Source organism: Tenrec ecaudatus, chromosome 7, assembly GCF_050624435.1.
Source record: "Tenrec ecaudatus isolate mTenEca1 chromosome 7, mTenEca1.hap1, whole genome shotgun sequence".
NCBI lineage: Eukaryota > Metazoa > Chordata > Mammalia > Afrosoricida > Tenrecidae > Tenrec > Tenrec ecaudatus.
The window spans coordinates 17,209,828-17,227,235 of NC_134536.1; the positions used below are offsets into that span (position 1 = coordinate 17,209,828).

The window sequence follows — 17,408 nt, forward strand, 5'->3', positions numbered from 1 at the left end:
GGGGGAGTGCCAAGTGGAGAACCAAAGCCCATTTGTAGGCCACTGGAGATCCCCTTGCAGAGGGGACTTGCTGCGATGTAGCAACGATGAAAAATACAACTTTCCTCTAGTTCCTAAATGCTTCTGACCCCAACCCCTTCCGCCACTATCATGATCCCAATTCTCCCTTGAAAGTCTGGCTAGACCAGAAGATGTACACTGGTACAGATAGGAACCAGAAACGCAGGGAATCCAGGGCTGATGATCCCTTCAGGACCAGTGGGGTGAGTGGCAATACTGGGAACATAGAGGGAGGGTGAGTTGGAAAGGGGGAATGAATTCCAAGGATCTACATGTGACCTCCTCCCTGGGGGACGGACAACAGAAAAGTGGGTGAAGGGAGACGTTGGACAGGGAAAGATATGACAAAATAATAATTTATAAATTATCAAGGGTTCACGAGGGAGAGGGGAGTGGGGAGGGAGGGGAAAAATGAGGACCTGATGCCAGGGGCTTAAGTGGAGAGCAAATGTTTTAAGAATGATGAGGGCAACGAGTGTACAAATGTGCTTTACACAATTGATGTATGTATGGATTGTGATAAGAGATGTATGAGCCTCTAATAAAAGGATTAAAAAATCATTTTATTGGGTGCTCTTACACCTCTTATTATAATCCATACATCCATCGTGTCAAGCACATTTGTACATTTGTTGCCATCATTTTCAAAACATTTTCTTTCTACTTGAGCCCTTGATTTCAGCTCATTTCCCCTCCCCCACCCTCCCTCATGAACCATTGATAATTTACAGATTTTTTTTCATTGTCTTACACCAACTGCTGTCTCCCTTCATCCACTTTTCTGTTGTCCATCCCCCTGGAAAGAGGTTATATGTAGATCCTTGTGATCAGTTCCCTCTTTCTCTCCCCACCTTCCCATTACCCTCCTAGTATCACTACTCTTATTATTGGTCCTGAATTCCTTGTGTTGTGAGCTCTGATCTGTACCAGTATACATCCTTTGGTCTACCCGGATTTGTAAAGTAGAATTGGGATCATGATAGTAGGGGGTGGGGGCTCGGGGGGAACCATTAAAGTAGAGGAAAGTTGTGTGTTTCATTGGTACTACACTGCACCCTGACTGGCTCGTCTCTTCCTTGTGACCCTCTGTATGGGGATGACCAATTGTCTATAGATGGATGAACCTTATTCTTATCAAGTTTGTGGAAATAGGATATTAAAATTGTCTGCTGTGAAAGGATACTCCGAGAAGGGTGAAATGGCAACTTCCATATCCAATGATCAAAACCCACCAGTGAATGAGAACGGCAGTAGATGTTACAACTGATTCGAAGCGTCTCCTCTCTGTCTCTGACCTTCTACTTTACCAAGCAGGATGCCCTTCTCCAGGGACCGATGTCTCCCGGTTACAGGTCCAAAGTACACGAGACAAAGCCTGGCCATCTTCTCCTCACAGGAGCATTCTAGCTGCGTTTCTTCCAAGATGGGTTTGTTCATTCCGCTGGCAGCCCAGGGTGCGGTGGATACCCTTCGTCAGCGCAATAATGCAAATCCACTCATTATTCTTCACGCTTCCTGACCCATTGCCCAGCCTTCACATGACTGAGAAGCAACGGAAGATGCATGGCATGGGCCAGGGGTACCTTAGTCCTCAGAGCGACATCTTTGCTTTTTTGTTTGTTTTTTTAATAGTTCAAGGTCTGCTTGCTGGACTATTTTCCAGTCGAGTCTGATGGGGCGCCACCCTCTGTCTCCAAACTCTATCTTTGGTATGCCCCAGGGATTTCATCACGTCACCCCCCTTGCTGCTCTGTTGCATGCCCTCAGTGTTTCGCCCCAGTATGGTGGGGTCAGATCGGGCACAATTCCTGCACTGTGTCTCCAGTGTTGTCCCCATAGTGCTAGGGGCCAGTGAGGGACATCATGTCTCATGGTGGGGCCAGCCCTATGGTCCTCTCGGTGCATTGGGTGCTCTGAGCAGGAATATCTTTGCTTTTTAAAATGTGTTAGATAATTTTCCCAATTCAGTAGGTTATTTGATTTCCTGACTGCTGCTTCCTTGAGCACTGATTGTGGATCCAAGTAGACTGAACCCCTTGACAACTTCCCTCTTGTCTCGGCTTATTGTGAGGTGACTTACTGGCCCACCTGGTCTTATATTGAGGAGTCATCCACACCAAAGGCTTTGATCTTTGTGTTGCTTCTATGTCAGTTGGTATTCTCTCTGTACGGTTAAGACACCACCCGACTGGAAACGTACACAGCTCGGTTTTTTGCATTGTCTGGATTTCAATGCTCAATTTCAACTGTATTTATAAGCCTTTATTTTATAGAATAATTCTGTTGAATAGCTACGTGGCTTCAAAGTCAGTTCTCCCAGAAATGTCAAGTCAAAGAAGTCTAGCTTCTATTCCAGTCTCTTCCCTCTCTTTCCCTACAGTTGACTCATCTTTCAACTTTACAGCTTATCTTTTGGTAAACATGTATATCTAAATATAGGCATTCTCCCAGCTTAGTTGCCCATAACGTGCTCTACCAGTGAGGCTCAGAGTGCACTACAGGGTAGCCCATCATCAACAGGAGGGCGAGTGAAAATGAGGTTGATGACCCTCACCCCTAGCGTTTCTCACTCAGTGGATCAGGGTGGGGACCAAAATGTGTATCTCCTTTCTCTTTTTAATAAATCATTTTATTGGGGGTTCTTACGGCTCTTATCACAACCCATCCAGCAATTGTATCAAGCACATCTGTGCATATGTTGCCGTCGTGGTTTCCACAAAGTGTGCATTTCTCATACAATTCTAAGTGATGTTGATGCTCCTTGTCCAGGCACCACACTCTGAGAACCACTGTGCTGCACACGCTTTCTTAACTTCTGTTATTTTTATGTCTCTCTCTCTCTGCTCCAGAGGCCCGGACAGAAACAAACTGTTTTTACTGCTAAAGGGAGCTTCATTAAGTGGATCTACTATAGTCAACTCAACTAGCTTCCAGTTGACAGGCATTTGTTTGCAGTCTCTGGAAGGAGCAAATATTCCCCCTAAAAACAGCACCGCACGTGTTAGATTTGTGCCAGTGTTATGTTTGGAATAGATGTCTGGAAGTCGAGTTGTGTGGTCCAGGATGTTACCGGCTCCTGTCCGTAGACTCTGAGTACTTTGACTTTCCAGGTACAAGAGTGCCCTCTTCCTCATGGCCTTGCCAGCACAGTGAGTGGCCAAGCTGTAGAGCAGAGTATTTAACAGACACACACACACACACACACACACACACACACACACACACACACAATGCTGCCAACCATTAACAGTTGGAAGGTCTTATAAGAATGCTATGAAGTCTGGCTTCCCCTGAGAACCTGGATGCTCCATCAGTACTGGGCCTCAGCGTCTCATGTCAATCAGTGTCTGCAGAGAGCAGGCAAGTACCTAGACTCCTGTTCCCTCCCCTGGCCCCGTCCTGCTCCACAGTCACCCATGTGGCTCCTGAAGGCAGTGAGTGACCTGCCCTGATTCCAGAGAAGAGAGAGGCCAGCCAAGGATCAGCTTAGGGTTTTCTTAGCAAATACATTAATAGCAGCCCCGAGCACTCCCTGGGTTTTCCGGTACTTTCTCCTAGCTACCTGTTTCATCCTCCTGGGATTCAGTCCCACAAGGCTGCCTTCCTTGAACCCTTGAGATTGTTAAGAATGAAGTCCTGCCAGCTCTAGGAACAACAGCCTCCCTGCAGAGATGTCCAAATTGCACCACACCCTGAACCTCTCTCACGCACAGCCCCTCTAAAGCCTCCAGAGGTCTGTGCACTTGGACGTGGCTGCGTTTGTAATAGCATGGCTCTGTTCTGGTTTAAATCAGCCAGCCACCCTTCATACAGGAACACATGCAGATCTGATCTGAGATTTCGAAAGCTCTGTAGGCCTCTTTTACACAAAAAATCAATACCTCCTGGGTCTTTAATCCTTAAATGTCTATTACTTCGGATATATTCCACCCCAGAGGCTTATCGAGGGTGATGAAGACCTTGAGGCAGCCCTTAACATGGGAGGAGGAGGTGATGGTGTTGCTAGTTGCCATCGAGTTGATTCTGACTCACAGTGGCCCTGTTAGGGAGCTAGCTTAGGGACCAGGAGTGGTCCCTCCCATGCCTGCAAAGGCCCCCACAGAGGAGGTTGGAAAGAAATCAAGCAACCATTAGACACCTACGAAGATCCCAGACTGAGCATGCTCATACTCAAGCCCCTGAGCGAGGTGGGGGTACACCTGGGTGGGTCAAACTAGTCCCAGGCTCATGACATCACCCACATGGGCCTACTCAGCCAGTGGGGTCAACCAACACCATCAATCACGCCTTCCCCCAGGCAGGGGGTGCTCTACAATAAAGACAGGGAGCATGCTCTGGGACTCTCTCTTACCCTGCTCCTGGTCAGAGAGAGGCAGGGGGAGGGGAAGGGTGCACATGTGCCCACTCTGGGCCTTCTCAGGGAGGCCCATTGCCTCTTGGCCCACATGCTCTCAGCCTCTAGGGTTCTTGGGCTTCTGGCTTCCTGGGGTCTCCCCCAAAGATCCATTCGTGTGGGTGCTCTTTTCCACATGGTGGTTCGGGCCCAGTTGTGAACCCCTTTGGGACTGTAAAACCTGAAACTTGTCTTGTCCTTCATAAAAACTCACTTGGATTACACAACGGGCTTCGGCGTGAATTCTCTTGTGATGCAAAGCCCGGAACCGAGGTCTTACCGGCTCCAGAAACAGAACTAACCACTGCTCGGTCCTGTGCCATCCTCACAATCGTTCCTCTGCTTGAGCCCACCGTGGAAGCCATTGTGTCTGTCCATCTTGGTGAGGGCCTTCCTCTTTGTCACTGCCCCTCTGCTTCCCCAAGCATGATGCCCTTCTCCAGGGAGGGATCTCTCCTGATAACAAGTTCAAAATCCATGAGACTAAATCTCACCATCCTTGCTTCTAGGGAACATTCTGGCAATACTTCTGCCAAGACAAATGTATTTGTTCTTTGAGCAGTCCCTTGTACTCTCATTATTCTTTTCCAGCCCCATGATTCAAATGTGTCAGTTCTTCCATAGTCAATGTACAACTTTCACATGCCAATTAGGTGACTGGAAATACCAGGCTTGGGTGAGGCTCACCTTAGTCTTCAAAGTAACATCCTTGCTCTTCAACACTTTAAAGAGGTCTGTGCAGCAGATTTGCTCCATGCAATGCATTGTTGGATCTCTTGACTGCTGCTTCCATGACCATTCCATGCTCAGAACAAAATTCATGACCCCATCAATCTTTTCTCCATTTATCATGATGTTACCTACTGGTCCAGTTGTGAGGATGTTGGTCTTTTTTACATTGAGTTGTCATCCACACCGAAGGCTGTAATCCTTGATCTTCATCAGCAAGTGCTTCAAGTCCTCCTCACTTTCAGCAAGCAAGGTCATGTCACCTGCGTATCACAGGTTGTTAGCAAGCTTTCCTCTAATCCCGGTGCTATGCTCTTCTTCAGATAATCCAGTTTCTCAGATGTTGGCTCAGCATATAGATTAAGATGATACAGCCCTGACACACACCTTCTCCGATTTTAAACCAGGCAGCATTCCCTTGTTCTGTTCGCACAACTGCCTCTTGATCCATGTAGAAATTCTGAATGAGCACAATGGAGTGTTCTGGAATTCCCAGTTTTCTCAAGGTTATCCATAGTTTGTTACGATCCACAGAGTTGGAATGTCCAGGGGCAATGTTTAAATTATAACCCCAGCCCAGATGAACTAACATTGAGAACAGCCACTTGTGAGCAGACAGGTACCTTTCATATTGTGGTCACTGCACCTGTACTTGAGCCTGGTGGCAAGTGTCCCTCTTGCTCTCATCCTTTGCTATATCTCAGGCCACTCCCTAATGCTTGTAAAGGCGTTAGAAGTAGGTATTGATAAAGTGTGTATGCCATCACACATATATAGCTGTTGCTGCCAAGTGGAATCTGCTCATGGCAACCCAGTGTGCTACAGACGACATCTGCTGCATAAAGCTTGCCCGACTGTCATTTCCACGGAAGCAGACAGCCAGGTCTTTCTTCCACATCGCTGAGGTGGTGCTCAATCTCCAATACCTTAGTGGTTGGAAGGGAATCGTTTGTGCCACCCCGAGATCGTCAACAAGGTATACTTCCTTCTAACTATTCGGGAGCCTGGCTGCCACTGTGGTTACATGTTGGGCTGCTAAGTGCAAGGTTGGCAGTTCAAAGCCGCTAGCTTCTCTAGAAACTCACATGGCAGTTCTACCCTGTCTGACAGGGTATGAGGTCACTATGAAGAATCGACTCGTTGACAATGAATTTGGTTTTTGAGTTTTCTAATTATTCAGTCTTTTAAATTGCAATTAGAGAAGGTAGAGAATGGAGACAGGTATTTCTGAAAGCGCTAACTCATGAGCTAGGCAAGGTTGGCTCCTGGGCCTACAAGCTCCCACCTATTTACTGAATGAATAACCCGTGCCAAGAACTGTTAACATCGTGGGGTTTCTTCTGTCACCGGACCCATCCTCCTTCTCTTCACCCCAGCGCCCCCTTACTGTCGTATTCCTGGAAAACATTCACTGGACACTGAGGAAATAGAAAAGGGTGAGGGCCATTGGGAGCCTGGGTGGTGTCCTCGTGGTTTCTCCATAGATTGCAATCTGCAGGGTGGGCAGTTAGAAACGGGGCTTTTTAACCCCGGAAAGAGTGAGTCTCGGACCCTCAGAGGTTCCACCCTGTCCTATAGGCTCGCTGGGAGTTGGCAGTGAGCGTCAAGAAACCAAAGTTCAGGGCACATTGACTGGAATTCACTCTTGTGATATGAATGCCTGCTGACAGCACCTTCTGAGGATAATTCCAGCGAGCGGGTGGGGTGACAGAGAGAGGAGAAAGGCACCTCTGGGTGGGGATGCTGCCATGGGAGGAGGAAGTTCCCCAGAGTCTCTGGAACAAAGGAAGCCAGTTCCAGGAGTTTCCAGAACCGTCAGCTGGAAGGTGGCTCAGGCATCCTGGAGGCCAGGAGGAAAGCTCCTTCCCATCGCCATCACCAACGCAGCTCTTAAGAGGCAACTGGACCGTGCTTGCGTGGGGAAGGGCATCTTTAAGCTACACACCCTGCCGGCGCAGGCGAGGGCCAGGGCGCACGTCCCGGTAAGCCCCAGTGATTCAGATAAAAGCAGAAGCCCTGATTGGCCTGGCAATTAAAGCAATTCTCCATTCCTCCCCAGCACTAGGCAGCTGTCCGAGTCTCAGGGGAAGTTCGCATCATCCAGATTTCAGGGTGCTGAGTGAGGAGCCGGCTGTGCCAGAGCCCCGCACCCTCACCCATCCCCATCCCCATGCGAGTGCACGGAGGGCTGAAGCTGGTCTAGTTATTACCCTTGGCAGTGTCACCGTGAAAGGGGAGATCTGGGAGTTGGCCACGTGGCGCATAAACAGACTTTCATGGGAATAATTAGGCCAGACTCAAGCATCTGCTGGAGCCTCTTTAATCAGGCTTCTGATGACAGTTACCAGCGAGCACCCCAACGCTTCCGCCAACTTCTAAGGCTGCCTGTGGGCTGCGGTTATTTGAACACGTCTTCTTTGATATCCTCGGCTTATCTTTCTTACCCATTTCTTCCTGGGCCTCAAATCCTTTAGGGGAACCCAGGGTGACCCAGGCCGCGTGTGAGAAGAAGCGTACAGGCATGTGCATGCAAACGTTTTGTAGACACACAACCTCGAAGGCAGGAGACAGTTTTATGAGCGAAGTCCATAAACCGCAGGGTGTTAGGTGGGGGTTCACAGCCATCGGATGGGCTCTGCAGCGCCCCCAACGGGGCCACTTGATGCCAATCAGGAGCCAAGTCAGGCTCGAAGGGCTTCTCTGTTCCCGCTGGGACCTTGATGAGAAAATTCTCCGGTGCCCAGCCCCAAGGTCCCATGGCACACCTTGCTGAAACCTTCATACACGATCACAGTGCAAAGGAACCTATCACGGCAGTGATCCTCTGAAGCCTTGCTGTAAAGCCATTTCTGCCCGAGGTTTTCCAAACTGAAGCCGTGGGCTCTAAAGGAGATGCTTCAACCGCAAGGTTGCTTTCTCTGGAAACCTGCTGTCACGAGGGGAGGACAGTCTCTTTGTAAAGAGTGGCCTCTTACGTTTCAGATCTCTGGCTCCTCGCAAGCACCCGTGAACTGCTGCGTGTGAAGCGTTGCCAGTCAAACCCTGGCCCGCCACTGTTTCTGCTGTGGGTGGTGAGGACAGTCAGGATGGCTAATGAGCTGGCAGGACAGCACGAGGCCAAGGAGTTTTTAAAATTGTTTCATTGGAGCAGCGTATAGCCCTTATCACAATCCATGCATCCATCCATTGTGTCAAGCACACCTGTACCTATGTTGCCATCCTCCTCCTCCTCCTCCAAACATCTCCTTTCTACTTGAGCCCTTGGTATCAGCTCATTTTCTCTGCCCCCTCATGAACCCGTGATGATTTATAAATTATTTTTTTCATGTCTTACACAGACTGATGTCTCCCTTCACTAACTTTCTGTTGTCTGTCCCCCAGGAAGAGGGTTCTAGGTAGATCATTGTGACCAGTTCCCCCTTTCTCTCCCCACCTTCCCCTTCCCCTCCTCTCTACTCTCACTATTGGTCCTGAGGGGTTTATCTGTCCTGGATTTCCCTTTGTTGTGAGCTCTTATCTGTACCAGTGTACATGCTCTGGTCTAGCCGGATTTGTAAGGTAGAATTGGGATCATGATAGTGGGGGAGGAAGCATGAAAGAAATAGAGGGAAGTTGTATGTCTCATCGGTGCTATACTGCCCCCTGACCTCGTCTCCTAAAATGGCATTCTTGATGACATCAATCTTTCCCACTTAGCGATGTTCCTGACTGGTGCAGGTGCGAGGACTTTTATTTACTTTGTGCTGAGGGGGACTCTACATGAGAAGGTTGTAGTCAAGTCCCTGCTTCAAGTCTTTGCTGTCAGCATGTCGCGTCTGCCTGTTGGAGGCTGTCGATGAGGCTCCCTCCAACCCCGATGCCCTGCCCTTCATATTTCTTGGGATATCTGCTCATCAGAGATTGAGTAGGTACGGTGAAATATACACCCGTGGCACACACCTTTCCTGTTGCTAACCCATGTAGTTATCGCCTTGTCCTGTTCGAACAAGGCCTATTGTTGCACAGGTTCTGCCGGAGCGTGATGAAGTGCTCTGGGGTCCCCCTTCTTCTCAGTGCCGTCCAAGATGAGTTATGATGCGCACTTACGATGCCTTTGTCTTGTCAGTAAAGCACAGGCAAACATCTTTCTGGGATTCACTGCTTTCAGCCACGATCCACCTGACATCGGCAATGCTGGCCCCCTCCTTCCACATCCTCTTCCCAATCTGGCTTGATTGCTGGCAGTTCCCTGTCAATGGACTGTGGCAATCCTTAAAAATGATCTTTTTGTTCTGATGATGCCTGTTACCTGATCCCTTGACAACTTGTGATCGCAAAAAAATCTTACCATAGTGAATGAGTGGAGTGGAGACCCAAAGCCCATTTGTAGGCCACTGGACATCCCCTTACAGAAGGGTCTCAGGGAGGAGACGAGACAGTCAGGGTGCAATGTAGCAATGATGGAAAATACAACCTTCCTCTAGTTCCTAAATGCTTCCTCCTCCCCCACCCACTGTCATGATCTGAATCCCACCTTGCAAGTCTGACTAGATCAGAGAATGTAAACTGGTACAGATGGGAACTGGAAACAGGGAAGCCAGGGCGGATGATTCCCTCAGGACCAGTGGTGTGAGTGACAATACTGGGAGGACATAGGGAAGGTGGGTCGGAAAGGGGGAACCTATTTCAAGGATCTACATATGACCTCCTCCCGGAGGACAGACAACAGAAAAGTGGGGTAAGGGAGACGTGGGACAGACCAAGATATGACAAAATAACTTATAAATTATCAAAGGTTCATGAGGGAGGGGTGTGGGGAGGGAGGGGAAAAATGAGGACCTGATGCCAGGGGCTTGAGTGGAGAGCAAATGTTTTGAGAATGATGAGGGCAACGAATGTACAAATGTGCTTTACACAATTGATGTATGTATGGATTGTGATAGGAGTTGTATGAGCCCCTAATAAAATGATTTTAAAAAATGATCTTGTGTTCAACAGAACCTTGACCAGTTGTCCTCAGGTGCTGAAAAGAGTCCTGCGCTCATAGGGCCCAATTGGACATTGGCCACACTCTTTGGACTCAGGGTGGATGCCTCTTGGTTCTGGAATCAGCACCACCTTCCAGGCTCCTTGGCTTTGGGTCAATCCTCCGAGTTCATCTGAGTGGCAAGCCAACCTCCTCTGCCTCCCCAGGGCCCTTGGAACATGGTGACCTGCCCCTTCAGCTTTGTGCAGTGTCCCGCCGCCCCCCCCCACCCCCCTACACACATCCTGTTGTTAGCCTAACTGAATGCCAGCCCCACCCTGGACCAGTGGTGAAGAGGATTCATTGAACCTGTGGAGCCGTGGAGCTAGTCCCTGTGAGTGAGGCCGTTCTGCAGATTTCCAAGGGTTTCCAAGGAGAGCGCTTTACCTGCAGGACCACAGCGGTGGCTCCTCTGCCCTGTCTCCTGCTAGTCGAATCCCTGGAGGCAGGCAGTGTTCTTCCTCTCTCCCCTTCAGCCTAGCTGCTGGGTCTTTTGCTGCGGTAGATGGTTCGATTCATCAGCCACAGGCTTCTTCTGTCTATCCAAACTTTGGGCAGCCGCGCTCTGGTGGGACACTCTAGGTGACCGGTTCTTCGTTTGCAGAACAGATTTTTTCCAAATCTTTGTTGTTTTTTTCTCTAACCATTTTATTAGGGGCTCATACAACTCTTATCCCAATCCATGCATACATCACTTGTGTAAAGCACATTTGCACATTCATTGCCCTCATCATTCTCAAAACATTTGCTCTCCACTTAAGCCCCTGGCATTAGGTCCTCATTTTTTCCCCTCCCTCCCCACTACCCCCTCCCTCATGAGCCCTTGATAATTTATAAATTATTATTTTGTCGTATCTTTCCCTGTCCGACGTCTCCCTTCACCCATTTTTCTGTTGTCTGTCCCCTAGGGAGGAGGACACATGTAGATCCTTGTAATCAGTTCCCCCTTTACAACCCACTTTCCCTCTACACTCCCAGTATTGCCACTCACACTACTTGTCCTGAAGGGATCATCCACCCTGAATTCCCTGTGTTTCCAGTTCCTATCTGTACTAGTGCATATCCTCTGTTCTAGCCAGACTTGCAAGCTAGAATTGAGATCATGATAGATGATAGTGGGGGGGGGGAGAGGGAAACAGATTTTTCCAAATCTTTAAGTGTTTTTTTTAATTTCATTTTTCCCAGTTCATTTTAAATCTGTCTCTTTCCTCTTGTGTTTACCAAGTGGCCAGGAAAAAGACCACACGGACCCTGAAAGTCTTGCTGAGCCATCTTACCCAGAACGCCAAATGCTCCACCTTCCCAAGTTCCACCAAATACACGAACGAATGCCATTCAGACAAGTCCTTTGCCACGGCACCGAAAGGACCATCTTTCCTCCACTGTTTAATTGTATGTTCAACATCTTCTTTTAAAGCCTTACCAGAAGCCCATGTAACACACCCATTTAGCGACATCCTGGTGCTGGTACCACAGGGCTTCTGTACAATGATAGAGACTTGGTCTCTAGCCTTCCTCAGTTCCTTTTGAGCCCTGAGCAGAATTTCCTCAGTACCCACAATTCTCCCAACTGACTTTTCATTGTTCTCACTGCCATCGGGTCGATGGCCACTCATATGGACCCTACGGGACAAAGTAGCACTGCCCGTGTGGGCTTCTGAGCCTGTAACTATGGGAGTAGAAAGCCTTAGCCTTCCCCCAAGGAGGGGCTGGTGGGTTCAAATGGCTCACCTGGTTTGTGGCCCATTAACCACCTTGAAATCCCCCACTGCTCCCCACTAGCCAGCTCGGACACCCCTCCTAGTCTGTGATTTGTTAGAGCAGCTACTCACGTCTTCGAGCCCAATCGGGCAGCGTTCTCTCGGGCGCGGGAACAGCATCACTGCGAGTGGGCCACCCTCACAAAGGGGCTTATTTTCTTGCGCTTTATTCAGGAGACTGAAGTCTGAATTCCGGGTGCGTGCTCTAGGATCAGGCTTTCTGTCTTTGTTGCCTTGGGAGGAAGGTCCCAGTCTCTTCGGAGTTTTGGCTCCTGGGTGATTGATTCATCTTCATGTGGCCTGGCATCTGACACCTCCTACCCTGCCCTTTGTTCCCTTTGCTTGTCCCCAAACCCCAACCAAACCCCCTGCACTGAGACAGTTCTGACTCACAGTGACCCTGCAGGGTAGGTCGAAGTGTCCCCCGTGGGTTTCCTAGGCTGTAACCCTTACTCTGATATTTTTTAACTATCTGTAAGAGACTGAATTATGATACACTGGTCATGTCTCCATAACATAATAAAGGCAGCTCATCATCATGAGTGGAGGCCTGGTGGGGTAGTAGTTATGAGGTGGGCCGCAATCCACATGGTCGGCAGTTCGAAACCACCAGAAGCTTCTCGGGAGAAAGACTGGGCTTTTTACTCCCTTACACAGCGACAGTCTCGGAAAGCCACCGTGGGTCACTGAGCTAGCAGTAACTCGATGGCGGTGAGGGTCCTCAGACGGGATTAGCATCACAAGCACAGAGGTGAGAGTTAACCATATGTGTTTTGGGGGAGACACTCACACTGTCATGGTGACCTACTGTTGTCTCATACGTGCCTGCTTTTCTAAGGCTCTCCCACTTTGGACTCCTTTCTGGACTGAGCGTTTTTCCTAGGGAAGACACATTTACTTTCTCTCAGGATGCCTTTCTTTGCTGGTTAGAAACAAGCGAGCAAACAAAACCACACACAGAGAAGCGGGTGGCTGGCGTCAGCTGGTGCAGACCACCCATCACTTCAGCTCTGAAACGAAAGGTCCTCTGTCCTCTGCCCGTCTTGGCTGGCCCACAGGGACCACCCCTGCTTACCTTGGACACGAAACACTCAGCGATGGCCACAGGGTCGCTGTCGCAGTTTTCCAAATCGTGCAGGAGCTCACTAACAAAAACAAACAAGAACCAGGAATGGTGAGACTGCACTTCTACAGCCAAGGAAACATTACAGACCTGACAAATCCAGCGGTGTCTGCGCCACTGCCCAGGCAGCATATTTCATGGTGCTGCTCAGGGACCTGCTGCTGCTGCTTAGATAGGGGACTGGCCCGGTCAGACAGCCAGATGGACATGAGCAGAGGTTGGACCAGTAAGCCACCTCTCCCAGAGATAGACCCCGCCATAGGTATCCCTGGTTGGTTATGTACTTGGCTGTCGGCGAAAATGTTGGAGGGTTGAGCCCACTCAGAGGCAGCTCGAAAGAGAGGCCTGGGGATCTTCTGATGACATCACGGCTCTACTCTGGCACACGGCGGTAGCCAGAGGGCGATGAAAACTGGTTCAGGTTTTGTTTGTTGTTGTTGCTTTTTATCAATCTTTTAAGTAACTATATACTTCCTCGATCATGAGGATGTACCACAAATGTGCTAACTAACTTCTCACTGTTGGGTCAAGTGATATAAGGTAGGATTTCTGGGCCAAAGGCTATCCTGTGTGAAAAGGTTAATATACTCCCAAACGGCACTCCGCGTTAAGGTCTACGTGTGGACTAAAAATGAAATGTTTCTTCAGGAATTATGATCCAAACAAGCAGTTCCGCTCATCACAGTTCCTGTAGAAGCACTGCTGTGGGAGGCTTGTTTTCAGCGGCTTCGTTGTTTCTGCCGTACGCCGGCCCCTATCCTGAGCAGGCAACACTGCCTTTTCATTAATGTTTTAGATGCTACTTACGTCTTCATTCCCCCAAATTGCCTCTCCCCGCACGGGCTCACTATTGTGCAATTTGATCAGATTAAAACTCTGTGCTCACACTTTTCAGATGACGTAAATAGGACTCCCAGCTGAGCCCAGGCGTGTACAGCGATCATATATCCTCTTGTACATCTTTCTGTTCCGAGTTTACACGTTCACATTTCTTTGCTTTGTGTTTAAGCACGCACCACTCATTGACCCGCGGTCTTTGTACTAGAAGTGACACGAGCATCTCCCTGTCATCCGACCTTCAGTAGCCCATCAGCCACATTTCTTCTCAATGGCCTTTTCCTGGTGTCCTCTGATCTAGGGCCATACTAGCCTGCTGGCCTGTCCTCAAGGCCACATTGAGAGTCCCTCAGCTCCCCCTAGGGCCAGACACTTCCTTTCCTAGAGAACAGGTGGGCTGTGTTCCCTGCTTGGGAGATGATGACCCAGCTGGCTTTCTCATCAAGGCGGTGACATGGACAGCAAGAAGAAGAGCAAAACAGTCGCTGATGAACTGATTCCATCTCAGGGCAACCCTATGTCTAATAAGAGGGGCATTTTCTGAGTCTTCGTGTTCCAGAATGTTCTCCCCTCACTCTTGGTTGCAGACGTAGAGGCTGTGTTGGAAGTCCTTTCTCAGGGTATTTAGGGGACCATCTGTTGTTCCATAAGTTGTAATGCTGCTATTTAGAAGTTCAATGACATCCTGGCCATGGACCAGTTCTGTGTGACCCAGTTATTTATTTATTTTTTAAGTTCTAGAAACGTTTAATCTCTTCCCTGCCACTGTCATACTGCAATGGGATCATAGTTCTGGGGTAAGTCTTTATTCATGGATTGAGCCAAATTGGGGTGGGGGAGGGGGAGAGAGAGCTCTCGCTGTCTTGGTAAGTTTTAAGGGTGTAAGAGATGCCGAAAACTGGACAGTAAAGAACATGCTGATAAACAGGAAAGCCTGAGGTAGTCTAGGATTCCGTCACGCTCCCAGCCACACTCAGTGCTCACGGAAGCAGCCCTCGAGAGATCAGAGGGCGGATTGCACTGGGTGAAGCTGCTGCACCGGCCTCTCTAAAGTGCTGAAGTGTGAAAATGATGTACTTTGTGGCCCAAGGTGTGCCAGACCCGAGCCATAGTATTTTCAGTCCCCTTGTCTGCACATGACAGCTATGGACAAGGATAAGGAACAGAGAAGAAGAATCACTGTATTCGGATTATGGTGGAGACTAGTAAAAGTGCCCAGAGTACCCAAAGAACAAGCATATCCGTCTTGGAAGAAGTACAGCCAGCAGGCTCCTTTAGAAGCCAAGATGGTGAGACTTTAACACATACTTTGACATGTTATCAGGTGTCGTAGTTATATAATCATTTGTCAATTTGAGAGGATTAAGAGTGAAGCAGTAGAGTCTAGCCTGTCCATCAGGCGATATAGCTAAGGAGGCCTCCCTGTAGGCATGGCCTTCTCCTAAGGATTCTGGGAACTCTGGTATTCTTCCTTGGAGGCAGGGGACTCTCTCTCTTCTCTCTCTCTCTCTCCTCACTCCCTGAGACACATCTCTGTGGAAAAGACACATGGAGAGAGGCTGATGGAGGCAGACCTCTTCAACCAGAGAAGCCACGTGGAGATCCCTGCCAGCACTCAGATGCTTCCACCACCACTGGATCCACAAGACTTCCACTCACTGGCCTGTGATCTTCCTGCACTCGGGGTCATTGTATGTGTTCTATGAGTCTGAAGAGGACTTTACAGATTGGTGTCAGACATATGGGCTAATACTGGACTTAGGGACTTGATCTGGACTGGGCTGGGACATTTTCTCAATATTGAACTGCTCTTGTATATACAGCTCTTTCTTACACACATGAGTGTCGATGAATTTGTTTCTCTAGTCTACCCAGACTGACACATTAGGAGAGACCAGTCCCTGGAAAAGGCCATCATGGTTGGTAGAGTCCATGAAAATGAGGAAGACCCTCAGGGAGATGGACTGACACAGTGGCTGCAACAATGGGCTCAAACATAACCACTGGGAGGACTGGGAAATCTTCCGTTTGTTTTGTTTTGCATGGCTATGAGTCAGAACTTACTTGACACCACTTAACAACCACAACCACTACCACTTAACAAACACAACCAGCACAGAAAGAATCCTGTGGCTTAGTGGGTTACACTCTGGGCTGTTAACGCAAGGTCAGCAGTTTGAGCCCATTAGCAGCTCCCAGGAGAAAGAAGAGGCTGTCTGCTCCTGCGAAGATTTCTAGCCTCAGAAACCCGCAGAGGCAGTTTTATGCTGTCCTATGGAGTCACTCTGAGTTGGAATCCATAAAATAGTACTGCATTTGTTTGTTTGTTTGTTTGTTTTAAGACACAGTGAAGGTGTCTTGGGTGGCGCCATAGCTGAGCTAAATGACAAAAAGTTGTTGGTCTGAACCCACTGAGAAGCATCTCAGAAGGCAGGTGGGATTATGTGCTTCCAAAAGGCCACAGGCTTGATTTGACAACACAGTTTTAGTCTAGACATAGGAGGGAACAACTGACTTGAAGTCAATGAACAAGACAAAGGGGTCCTGGTGGCTCTATGGGTTAAGCATTGGGCAAGATTAACTGTACCAACCCCACCCCTGTTCTGCCCCTTGGGAGAAAGATGGAGGCTCCTGGCCCCCATAAAGATTCACAGGCTTGGAAGCCCTAAGCAGCAGTTCTATTCTGCCCTATACGGTGTCTATCAGCCAGAATGGACTCAAGGGTGATGGATTTGGTCTGGGAGTTTAACTAAGGGGGGAGGGGGAACTGGTAGCTCAGTGGGATGAGCATCAGGCTGCTAATGGCAAGGTGGGCGGTTCAAACACACCAGCTGCTCTGTGGCTACAAAATAGTCTCTCCTTGCCAAGGATTTGACAGATGTCAATGTTTTGGGACTTTTCTTTCCTCTTCCTCCCGCGGTTACATGTATGTCTGCCAAGTTCCTGCTTTTGGTCATCTTGGCTTCTGAGGTTCAAGCTAGAGGCTCTCCTTGAATATCTGGGAATCTCCGTTTGTCCTTCCACATCTGAAGGGGACACACCCCAAATGCCCATTACGGAGGATGGTCCTGCTCTCATCCGAGCTTCTGCACATGAGCCATCTTGACACGGCTTGGAAGCTGTCTTCCCCAGTGCTGCCTCTCCAGCTGCCTCATTTAATCTCCTTCCGAACTCAAAAGAGGAGCCTTGGGGTCATAGAGGTTACACATTGGGATGTGATCTGCAAGGTCAGCAGTTCAAAACCCCCAGCCACTCCATGGGAGAAAAACAGGACTTTCTATTCCCACAAAGAGTTACCGTCTCGGCAACTCACAGGGGCAGTTTTACCCTGTCCTGTAGGGTCACTATGAGTCAGCATCCACTCGATGGCAGTGAGTTTGGAGCTCCTGGCGATCTCAAAAGCAGTGGACTCAATAGACAACCTTCCCTAATCACAAAGCCAACCATTATAACGAATGAGATTATGAGCCCAGGGACAGAGACATGTATGTATAACACAGG

The 17,408-nt window shown here is 49.0% G+C and overlaps 1 protein-coding gene across 4 annotated transcripts in view; it reads right to left on the reverse strand.

The window, feature by feature from the left end:
* Positions 1-17,408, reverse strand: part of PLEKHG1 (pleckstrin homology and RhoGEF domain containing G1) — a 251,790-nt gene that overhangs the window by 37,397 nt on the left and 196,985 nt on the right. For all 4 annotated transcript variants that reach the window (XM_075554381.1, XM_075554382.1, XM_075554380.1 and 1 more), the window contains one exon: positions 13,023-13,092. In XM_075554381.1, coding sequence (XP_075410496.1) covers positions 13,023-13,092 — 70 coding nt within the window. The remainder of the gene's footprint in view (positions 1-13,022; positions 13,093-17,408) is intronic.